Source organism: Pogoniulus pusillus, chromosome 1 (genome assembly GCF_015220805.1).
Source record: "Pogoniulus pusillus isolate bPogPus1 chromosome 1, bPogPus1.pri, whole genome shotgun sequence".
In the NCBI taxonomy this organism is placed as follows: Eukaryota; Metazoa; Chordata; class Aves; order Piciformes; family Lybiidae; genus Pogoniulus; species Pogoniulus pusillus.
The window spans coordinates 37235005-37247187 of NC_087264.1; the positions used below are offsets into that span (position 1 = coordinate 37235005).

General features: G+C 39.6%; 1 protein-coding gene across 2 annotated transcripts in view; it reads left to right on the forward strand.

Moving 5' to 3' along the window:
- Nucleotides 1-12183, forward strand: part of AKAP6 (A-kinase anchoring protein 6) — a 278384-nt gene that overhangs the window by 43596 nt on the left and 222605 nt on the right. Inside the window, exons 1-2 of one of the 2 annotated variants that reach the window (XM_064148466.1) lie at nt 6424-6438; nt 6693-7053. In XM_064148466.1, the coding sequence (XP_064004536.1) occupies nt 6727-7053 (327 nt within the window). In that variant the 5' untranslated portion in view covers nt 6424-6438; nt 6693-6726. Of the gene's footprint in view, nt 1-6423; nt 6439-6692; nt 7054-12183 lie in introns of those variants that run through there. The other variant, XM_064148457.1, reaches the window with a different exon arrangement.

The window sequence follows — 12183 nt, forward strand, 5'->3', positions numbered from 1 at the left end:
TCATGGAAGTGAGATAGGTATTTGGCAATGATCCCTTGCTGGATTTCTCTGCTGCTCAACTGTCTTGGCAGAAGCCCAAGACGAGTGGCAGTCACCAAACTCAAATGTCTCAAGACGTGGCTTCCACAAGACAAAGATTCATGGAAGCAATGCTGACTCGGCAGCAGCCGAGGAGTTCCAAACTGCTAGGGTCTCCCTAGTTCGGAATAGCAGCTAGGAAATGAGCTGTGATATGGTTCAAAGGTAGTTGGGTCTGGGTGCCACTGGCAGCTCTCTCAAATGGACCTCAGGACTTGCCAAGACTGCAAGTTTGCACAGAATGGTGCAAAAGTGGGGACAAATATCTAAAGGCAGAGACGGTGTAAAACCAAGAGCCATGTAAAAAAGGTAGGAGCCATCCAAAATGGGAACTCTGTCAAGGTGGGTGTGATGGTTTGGGGGTTACCCTGCCCCCCCACACTTTGTAGGTACCCAGCTAACTCAGATGGACCCTGGGAATATAGATGAAGCAATTTATTTACAGCTAGCAAAATTTACAAGCAGCTATTTACAATATATACAGTTATATACAATTATATACAGAAATATACAAAAGGATAAACAATATAAAAGCACAACTCCCCTCCCAGAAACCTGAGTCCCCAGGAGGGGCTCTCAAACCACCCCAACACCTCCCCTGGCCCCTCTCAACCTTACCCCAGTTCTCAGGAACAATAGAGGTGCAGCCAAGAGGTTAGGGAGCAGGGTTAGAAAGCAGTGATGTTAGAAAGATGTGTCTCGGTCTAAGGCAAAAGCAAGAGTGAGAGACAAAATGGAGAAAGTTTACTTCTTCTTCCCAGAGTTCTCAGCGTGACTGTGAGAGAAGTTGACATCAATTGTTTTCATTTCACTGCCCGTTATCTAGTTCTTTTGCCAAAACATTCCAGCTTGCTTCAAACTAGCACAGTGGGAAATCTGTCAAGGCAGAAACCACCTCGTGTCTTCTCCCTTGCTCTATTTATACTTTTCTAGATGAAGTGTCCATTTGCCATTTTATACTGGGCACAAAAACCCAGCCAGCCACCAGCCCCACTCCAGTGCAGATTTCCAAATGGGTCAGCACATGTGTGGGAAGGTGCCTCCTGCTGTTCCCCCTTCACGTCTGCAGGGTAGGGGGGAAGGAGCAGTTTTTTGCACTGCCTTCTCCCCATTAAAACCCATGGGGGGGTGAGGAGAAGAAAGGAATTTGGAGTGCTCCAGAACATGCACGCATGTAGTTGGTAGCTGTGTATTTACCCAGCTTTCTGAACAGATTTTACCTATGTGCTAGTTTGAAACAGGGTAGAATATTTTGGTGAGAGAAAGTAGATAATTGGCTATCAATGTAATGTACTTAAGCTAAGTAAAAATGATTGTTGATAAAAAAAGAAACCGAAGGCATAGGATTTACCTGTAGCAAAATGTTCAGAACAGTGACGAAATATTATTTTTTCCATATAGGTATTATTCCATTAACATAAATATTTTAATATGATTTTAAAAAATCATTCAGAATAAAACAATTTGGGCTAAAATTGTGATGAATAACATCAGAAAGTATTGATCTTCCTTCTGGAGATGTGCACATTCTTCTTTCTGTCCATTTATACTCTTTTTTAAGGTACTCTACTCATATTTAGCATTAGGATGGAAACGTGTCTGAATGCAAAATAGCTCTATTGTGTATACTGACTTGAAGTTTAACCAAAGAGAAATTCTAGCTCATATCAGTGTTTAATTTGTTCAGAATTTACTAAGATCCTATGGTTTATGTTGGTGCTTGATCTAAAATTTGAATTGTGAGGCTGTTTAGAGGGGTTTGAGTCTGGGTTTGGGGTAAGATATAATGAGGCTGATGTAAAGGTTGTTGAATAATGTATTAGTATATACAAAGAGAACTTCTCCCCAAACTTATATACAACTAACCCACATAAAGTCTTTGATGCATTTTGGAGAATTAAATGCATTATTTGCTTGACAGACAGGTGGCTGTGTAGTGGTTATGGCTGATTTTAACAATATGTGACAGAAAAATTAGAGCTCATTAACATTTACTCAACCCATTGTCTGCACTGCTGATCAATGCTTGGACTACTGTGTGGCTTAAAATGCATAATGAATCATTGCTTGACAAGAATCAACTGCTGCTGGAGGGAAAAGTCGTTGATCTGATAGCTGGCAGAGTGGATATGGCTTGCACTTTATAAACAAGGAAAATGTGAATAGCTGGGAAGCAGAAAGGGTGAGAGAAGTCTTTCAAGGCTTGTAGTGACTGATGAACTATGTTACGTCTGACACGCACATTCCATATTTTGCATAAAAGCATTAGCATCTGACTGAGCGGAAAACCAGGGGAAAGAGATTGCCTATGTGATTACTGGAAGGTAATCAGCCATCTGTTAGGCATAATGCACTTATTAAAGATGAGGATAGAAAGCATATGTGTGCATGTGCTTACATAGGATCTGTCACCTTTATACAAGTACTCATTAAAACATGGAACTGATAACAAGAACTAACACAAGGCAAAAATACCAAAATCAAAACCCCAGGAAGAGTACAAGTTTGTGGCTATGTTATCTAGTTCTGAAATGTGTCATAGAGTCATAGAATTGTCAGGGCTGGAATGGACCTCAAGGATCATCTTGTTCCAACCCCCCTTGCCGTGGGCAGGGATACCTCACATGAGATCAGCTTGCTCACAGCCCCATCCAGCCTGGCGTTATAGACTTCCAAGGATGAGGCTTCCACCATGTCTCTAGGCAGTCTGATACAGTGTCTCGCTACCCTCATGGTGAAGAACTTCTTCCTAACATCTAATCTGAATCTACACAATTCTAGTTTTGCCTCATTCCCCCTAGTCTCTCTCCATCCTTCTTGCAGGCCCCCTTCAGGTAGTGGAAGATCACTCTTAGGTCTCCCCAGAGCCTTCTCTTCTCCAGGCTGAACAACCCCAGCTCCCTCAGCCTGTCTTCGTAGCAGAGATGCTTCAACCCTTTGATCACTTTCGTGTTCCTCCTCTGTCCCCACTCCTCTATCAAGGGCTTCAGAGCTTGACACAGTACTGCAGGCGAGGTCTCACCAGAGCAGAGCAAAGTGGCAGAATCACCTCTCGGTCTGCTGGCAACACATATAGTTGCTTAGAACTCAGTAAGGCTTTGTGCTAGTTTGAGCCTAGCTAGAATGTTCTGGTGAGAAGAATTAGATTGTAGGCTGTGAAAAGAAAACAGTGATGATGTTTATTTCACTCATAGGCTTGCTGAGATGCATAAGAACAAGAACACAAACACAGATAACAGAGTTGCTCTCCGGGGCTGAACTTCTCTCTCTAACCTAACCTGCCATCTGTGTGACTAATCCATCTGCTTCCTGCCTCCCTAGCCGACCCTCCAAGCTACCTTGAGCATAAGGCAAAGTTTTGGGTAAGATAGAGGGGTGGGAGGGTGGTTGAGAGCCCCTCCTGGGGATTCAGATTTCTGGGAGACTGTTGTGTTTCTGTATTACCTTTTTAACTTGTATGTATTGTAAATATCTGCTTATATATTCTGTGAAGCTGTAAATATAAAGCTTCATTCAATTTCCAAAGCCAGTCTAGACTGGGTGATTTTCCAAAGTGTGTATGTGGGGTAGATAACACCCAAACCATCACAGACTTACATCTCAGTTTTGGAGAAAACAAAGTACTCCAGAAATATAACAATTTTGAAGATAAGCATTTACAGTCAGTCACTTAAAATTTCAAATACCACAGTCATAAAATCATAGAATGCGCTGGGTAGATGGTCCTGTTTTTCTTTCATATCCGAAGCATGAGGATAGCTGAAGCTTGTGCTCTCAGCGCCTTGCAAGTTCATTTGACAGGTCAGCGGAGGCGTGACAGGGGAATTATGTTGCTTTGCCAGAGTCGCAGAGGTGCTGGGGGAGGGGTATTGGGGTGGAGCTTTCTGTTTCTCCAGGGATTTTAGGAGAGCTCCTCTGAATGCGCCGCTACAGCGCCTGTTTTCCCAGAGAATGCAGCAGAACCTTTCCAATTTCCTTTCTCACAGCAAAATCGGATGATGGAGACTTTATATTCTGCCTATTTAATGAATATGTGTCCTAGTGTTCGAATGCAGTCATTTCTAGCTGCAACAGTTTCTTCTTGCAACATTTGTAAGGTTTCAAAAGCTTTTCCCTAACCTTACTAATTAGTATCCACAGTATGGTTTACTATTTTTGTAGGAATTTGTTTTAAGAGTGTGAAAAGAATGATCTATTTGAAAGTTTCTCTGCGTGTTCTCATTGGAATACTGCAACTTATGATCTGACGGAAAGAAAAGGATTCGGTGGACTTGATTTAAAGAGCAGCTAAACTTAGGGAGCTGTAATGCTGGAGAGCCATTTTGCAGTCAAGCACATAGTAACAAAAAGCAAGTCAGCAGGTTTCTAATAGTTGCTAATTGCAGACTCAGTGTATCAAAGCTAGAGCTATGCTCTACATGCTGCATGCAACAGCTTTTGTTTGCTACTGCAGACGCATGTTTTAATTTCTGTTTGGTAATTGAGCTGAGTCATGTTGAAAGACTCTTACAGAGTCTTTTAGTGGTCTGGTTTTTGTTTGTGGTGGGTTTTTTTGTGTGTGAAAAACTACCAAGAAAGCTCTGCACTTCCTGCATTTCTGTAACATTTAGTGATTCAGGACTGCTGGTAGGCATGCTTAATTCGTTAATGGTAAACATGCAGAAATTAAGACCTGTGTTACACCAAAACTTCATTTTTCAGGAGGAAGTGATATAAAGAGTACATGTAAAGAAATGAGACAATTCTGGCTGTTAGAGCTTTTGATTTCTATGCTTTAAAATGCTATTCTCAGCAGCATCTAAGATTAAAAAGTTTTATAATTCAATGAGTTGTCTAACAGCATATTTTGAGTATGTACAGCAACAGTTTGAGTTGAAAAAGGGGCAGTGGAAGGACACAGATTGAAAAAACACTCAGCATCTTGAAAGTTAATTTGATAGAGTCTTGCTGCAGAGTTTTTCATTTGACATTATTTAATTCTGAAGTGTTCAAAAATCAGACTTCAAGAATTGGAAATATTACAACAAGCACTGAGAGTGACTTGAATCTTCTTTCACTCCCTTTTGCTGATTGCACTGGTAGAAATTTTTTGTTCTGAAGTGCCAAGTTAATATTTACTAGTTCAATGTAAGTTTTAAAAATTTATTTGTGGGTGTGATAGATGTATAGAAGATAATTAAGTAGTGGAAGGATAGGAAATAAAATCAAACTAATATTAAATGTAAATTTACCCTCTTCCCCACTAAGGTAAGCAGAATGATGTTTATATACTTCTTTGGCACTCTCATTGCCTGCAGCAGTAGTCTCTTGATACAGGGCCTCCACTTGAAATATTTAGGACTGTGAATCAATAATCTCAACGTGGTTGATTTACTGGCTTCTGCAGTCTTATAGCTATTATACAAAAGATAAAATGCAGTCTTTATTGAAAAGATAGTCAAAGTGTAAAAACTCGAGTGCTGCCCAAAGTAACAGACGCATAACGGAGTTATTTGCAGTCTTAGCACTACGGAAAAGGAGTACAAGCAAAAATCGTTAGAATGTAGTGTAAGTGTTTTTGCTATGTACTAGTTAGAACAAAGTAAAACCACCTTTAAAAGAATCTAATCTTCCTAATTCTCTTGATGTAGACTTACTGAATGTAGCTTAGGGCTGCAAAGTATTGAAGAAGCAAGTAAGTGCTGGTACAAGATTTAGTGAAATTGTGGGTCAAAGGCAAGTATGTATTGAATTTGAGTCTCTCCCAAATTAAGTAGAAAATCCCTCCTAAGTGAAAATTTTCATAATGCTTTAGGTACTGAGTTCCAAATGAGGAGCATGCTGTTAATTAGAGTATTTTTCTCTCCATCATAGTGTTTACTTCAGCCTTCTGTATTACATACAGCTAGAAAGTACAGAGAAAGAGGTACAAAGTAAAATTACCTATTTTTTCCAGTAAACCTTTTAAGTGTATACTGATGGCACAATTCTTGGGCTTTAACTAAGCCAGTCTCCTAAAATTACACTTTAATCTTAGGTGCGTATTTTGACATTTGGAATTCTTATCTCTGAGTTTTGAGGAAGTTGTTGCTTATTGCAACATTTCTGAATCTAGAAAAACAAGGAGAAAAATTAAATTTACAAACTGAAATCTCCCCAAAATAGGAGGAGAGAGAGCTGAAAAACACATCTGGGCCAGCCAGGACACGTATAAGCCTATTTTGGCCTGTCAGGCCTCCTACAATACTAGTATATGATGGTTTGCAGAGAGTATCTTATAGAGTTCAGTAAAATTCTGCTGGCCTTATCAATGTTCCGCTCATGTTGCAGCTATAGAAATTCAGCCCATATCTTCCATCAATGAAAACTGTAATGTCCAAGGTAATTGTCTGCAGTGAGAAAAAAAGCAGTGCCTGCTTATTTTCTCAAACAAAACAAAAAACAAGCTGTTTGCTTAAATCAACAAGCTTATATTGGGAAAAATCTACTTATTCTTGAACCTCTAGGGTAGATTTTCAGGATAAGGAATGTATTTAGAAGTACAATGCCTCTCAGACATTGCCATTTACTCCTTGTAAAGTACGTTGCAAAATTCAGTCTCATAACAGCTGTCTCTTTACTTTTTATCTTTGCAGCTACTTTGGAAACAATTATGGTTTAGATTTTCCCATGTTAGCCATGGATGTAGTAGCACTGTCTCCCATGAGGACACAAGAACTGGATCCCATGTCATCTGATGCATCTCCCATGCTTATAAACATGACTCCTACAGTGGAACAAGATGGGGAAGAGGATGTCATGAAGGAGCTTGATTCGGGCCAGCAGTATGAAAAGCCTCCTCCTCTGCACACTGGGGCTGACTGGAAGATTGTTCTGCACTTGCCTGAAATTGAGACCTGGCTTAGAATGACATCTGAAAGAGTCAGGGATCTGACCTACTCTGTCCAGCAGGATTCAAATAGCAAGCATGTGGATGTGCATCTTGTGCAGCTGAAGGTAAGATGAATTTCATATTGCAAATTTTTCAGTGAGGGTGGTTTGCTCAACTGTGCTACTAGTGAAGTAAAGGGGTTTGTGTAACTTCTGTGTTATGTGGAAGTTTGCATTAAAAAGTGAATAAATCCTTTTCAGGAAGATAATAGAAACCCCATCATTCCCAGATTTTTTTGCAATATTAGTTACTCATTGCTTAATTCTTAACAGTCATAACCATAGCAATGAACATATTCACATGCCAAGACCAGCTAATACATCACTAACAGCAACCTGACCATACATCTCTAAGTGCCCAGAAATATTCTCATTTATTTTAATGAGCTTCAGAAAATTTATCTCCCAATGAGCATGGCTGCTTTGAAAACTAAGCAAGTTTCAGAGGCAATAAGGTAGAAAGAGAGTGTAATGTCTAACCTTTATGTGATGTAAAGGTTATGCTGAAAGTTGAACACAGGTTTGACTATGTAAATGTGTGGCTTTTTTCAGGCATAAGGAACATGAAATATGAAAATTTGAAAAATATGAAATAAGATTTGAACAGCCACAGTCAGAAACTAACCTCCCATCTTTCTTTTCTCTCTTTGCCCTTCTCCCTCTCTCTCCTCTTTGCCCTCCTCTGCATTAGTGAGATTAGAATTTGCTCCCCGCCCTTTCTGCCCCCTCCCTCCCCAAATCTCTTCCATGTAAAAGAGCAGCTTACAAGTATCCTTAAACAAATATCTGTCTTGGTCTGAGATTTAAATTTCGGTGTTGAATATTTAAAGATATTAAGGAAATTCAAGAAGTCATGTCTGGAGCTCTGTGTGTATGCTTGTTGGCATGGCTTGTTTTGCTGCAGCTGATGAAATGTGCTTTTGAAGGCAGCTGTCTCCAAAAATAGCAGGCAAATGTTATCTCGTCAGACCGAACTGTCTTCAGAGTTGTGTTCTGAGGCCTGTTTATGTGAACACAGACTTCCTTCATGCTTGGTGCTATGGTATTTGTGTTTATTTTAGAACTGGAGCTGTAGGCTATCTTAAAATACAACTCTGTGCACTAGTGTCAAGCATAGAGCAATTGTACTGTAATCAGTCTTAACTAAATAGAGCTGGAGTATCTTATGGTCACCAATTTTTCTGAGAAATCTGGGGCAGAGATTACTGGCATTAGAGAAGAGAAAGGACTGTGCCCACGGTATGCAGGAGGTTTTTAGCAAATATGCCTAAAAGGGATTTCTGCAGGCAGATAGAACAAATCTTGCTGCGTTCGGTTGCCAGTTCTGACCTGGAATTGCTTGTTGCCTCAGTGATGCAGTGCTAAGCTGAAACTAAAGGGCGAGGGAGCGTGTGTGTATTTCCACACAGGTTTGGGCTGGCTTAGAGCAGAAGCAGAAACGCTTATGAAATGAGAACGAGGATGTCAGTGAGTGAATAACATTTCCCATGATTTTCTCCTTTTTAGAGTTTAGTTGTGAAGATGCAGGAGTCAATGGTGGTTCGTAAAGTACTTCCCTAATTGTTTGTTTGTTGTTTGTTTGTTTTTTATTATCGAAGAAATTACTTGTAGCACCTAGGGATTTTTTAGAAGTAAAAAGAACTATGGTTAATGCAGCTGTATTATAAACAATTATAAAAGAAAAACATAAAGCAATCTCAATCATCTGCAGCTGTCTGGCCTGTGAGCATGGGAGGGACCCTGTCACTGAAGCTGTCAAATTTCTGTGTGCATATGTGGAATCACAAGGGTGTGATTCCAGTGTGTATCTGTATGCCTGCATGATAATGATTTCTATTTGAGAATCTTTGTGAAAAAAAATAAAAAACCAATAATTACTTTTTAAAAGTAATACAAAAAGGGAAAGCTTTCCAATTTATCTTCAGTAGTAGTAAAACCACAGCAAAGTTTTAAACACATTGGGAATACAGAAACTTTTAATTACTTACTTTTAAACCTTTACACAGACAAAAGGAAACAAGATTGTAAAACCAGATGCTATTGAAATATTTCTATTCAGACGTTACATCTCTTTTTTAAATTATTTATTCTCATATCCTCTTCCATTATATAACTTAATGAAAATCAGCTAAGCAAAAATAAAAAAACCCAAACCATCTAAACAACTCAAAATCCCAAATATATAACCTGAGATAAATCCTATATATTTTAAATATCTTCTGTGCCCCAATAATTCTTAAGGAATTGTTTCCAGCTTGTCAGGGTCCTTCTGGAATTGTGCCCAGGCTGGGCACAAGGCTGAATATGAGTCTTCATCATGCTGAGTGAACTGCAAAAACATTTAACATGTCTTTGAGACAATTTACAGTGGTTTAAATACTTTTTCACAAGGGCAGGAGATGGTCGTTCAGCTTGTGATTTGCTGTAACTTCCAAACTCTGTGGGTTTTCACCTTTTTCTTATCCATTTTACATGTAGGATTTGGCCCATGTCCATTACTAATCTTCTTTCCTCTAATTTCTCAGTTCCAAATGAATCCTCTGATATGTTTGATGTCCCTGCTCCAGCACACACGTTTTGTTATCTGCAGATTTAAGAAGCCTTCTCTCTGCTCCTTTGTCCAAATCATAGAGACAAAATGAATGGCACAGACTCAGGATAAAAGTCTATCATGTATGATTTTCTGAATACATTTTTGAAAGTGCAAACATTAGCAGAAAGTTTTCTTCAGGAGAGGTCCAGTTCCATTTTCATGCAGCTTTCTATTAATTTTGAATACTTAGAGTTGATTTCCTTCCACTGGTTGTTGATTGACTTGTGGTGATAGGGCTGGTTTGAGGATCTTAGGCCATAGCAGATTTTTGTCGTGTTGTTCCATGCAAAAAAAAATGTTGAGCAAACAGATCACATCTTTCTCCTGTGAATATCTGTTTGTATGCGTGTTCAGATCTGTCCGTGCTTCTCTCTTTCTGTAATCAAGAACTTGTTTCTTTTTCACAGCTCCCTGGGGACTTGGGTGTTTGCTGCCAGTCTCTTCTCATGCTAATTGACTGAGGGCTTTCCTAGCCACTACTAATCCTTTTAACATAGTTGTTTCACTTCTGCACTGCCCTTTTCTCAGAACTGGTCACAGCGTGACTGGGAGGCTTGACTTATGTCATCCCTTGGGAAATTTCCTGGAAAGCTCAGCCTCACCTGAGTGCTTCAGTAGCTTAGATGCATGAATCATAACTCACTGGGATCCAGAATGCTTTGTATTAGTCGTTGATTGGGTCATCACTCTTAACTCAACCTGTGCTAAGATATATTCACAGCTTTTTAACACTTTCTGTGCAACTATTACTAACTACAAGTATTTGTAAATGGAACTGCAGTGTTTTTGGTTGCTCTCTCCTTGTACTTAAAGCCTGGATTAGAGAACACTGCAAGGAGTTATAAATGCAAGGTAATAAAGGACATTCATTTTTAATATATCTGTGGTTAGACAGGTTATTGCTTTTTAAAATTCTATATTAGGAACTATTAAAAAGTGTAAAAACCTGAATACTGTATGTGTCCACCCCTCCTCTTGAATTCAGTGGGCTCTTACTGTTTGAGTAGTAGGAAGTACTTGGTTTATGGAATAAATACCGAAGGCTGGATCAAACTACTTTTCTGATTACTTTTCAACTTTTTTTTCCTATATCCATTCTTTCTAAGAGCAAAAATCAATATTCGGTGGTGTTTTGTGTTGTTTGGGGTTTTTTTGTGGGTTTTTTTGGTGTGTGGTGGGTTGGGTTTTTTTTGTGGGTTTTCTTTTTTTTCTTTTCATTTTTATTATGCCTTAAAATGAATCACTCAAAATACAGCTGAGTCTGGAAGATAAATTCAGCAAGTTACAGTTATTGTAATTTGAAACTCAGAATTGTCTTCATTGGATCTATAAAAGGATTTATCCAATGCTAGCAGCACTGCTGAAGTACTTTTACCACATATTTTCCTGTAACATTAGAAATGGGGCTAGACTTTAATCTCACCTTCAGTTTGATGACTGTGTGGTTCTGACTATTCTTTTATATGACAACATACTTCTGCAGCTTTTTGCCTGTGCTATCTAGAACACCTTTAACCAAGTGCATAGATGAAGTTTTCCGAGAGGCTGAATCTCTCGACTGTGCAGACAACTTGAAGAAGCATTAAACCTTATGTTACTATAACAGAAATGATACTTTAAAAACGATCACAGGACGTGTTAGTGATAGTTTTTACAGAGGCTTGTCTAGATGAAGCTCCTAATGGAAATATTGTGTGAACTGGTTATCTTGACAGAAGTTTGCCACAGGAGATAACTGTTATACTCAACAGATGAAAAGGAAACTTTAATTGGTAGAGGTTGACTAGAACTTTGTTCTGCCATTTTGCTTGCAGGCATAATATGATCCTGATCCTTCCAGTGAAGGGTTGCTATGCATGTTGATAAGAGCTGTTATTCAAAAGAAGGTGAAGAGAAATAATGATTCTTAAATTCACAACAGTATTTCTCAGAAGACTTCTGGACATGCTCAAAAATTATGCTTCACAAACCAGATTTTTCTAGATTTAAAAGTTTTCCTCTGTGCCCTAAGCATAATCCTCTGTTTTGGCAACAAGTCCGAGTCATAGAATGGCAGAATTGTCAGGGCTGGAAGGGACCTCAAGGATCATCTAGCTCCAGCCCCCCTGCCATGGGCAGGGACACCTCACACTAGATCAGGTAGCTCACCGGTCCATTCAGCCTGGTCGTAAAAAACTCCATGACTGGGGCTTCCACCACCTCCCTGGGCAACCTGTTCCAGTGCATCACCACCCTCATGGTGAAGAACTTTCTAACATCCAATCTGGATCTCCCCACTTCTAGTTTTGCTCCATTCCCCTTAGTCCCATCACTACCTGACATCCTAAAAAGACCCTCCCCAGATTTCCTGTAGGCCGCCTCTAGATACTGGAAGGCCACAGTAAGGTATTCTTGGAGCCTTCTGTTCTCCAGACTAAACAGCCCCAACTCTCTCTTCATAGGAGAGGAGCTCCAGTCCTCTGATCATCCTTGTGACCCTTCTCTGGACACACATTCCAGCATGTCCAGATCTTTCTTGTAATAGGGCTTCCAGAAGTGGATGCAGTACTCCAGGTGAGGTGTCACCAGAGTGGAATAGAGAGGGAAAATCATCTCTTTCAACC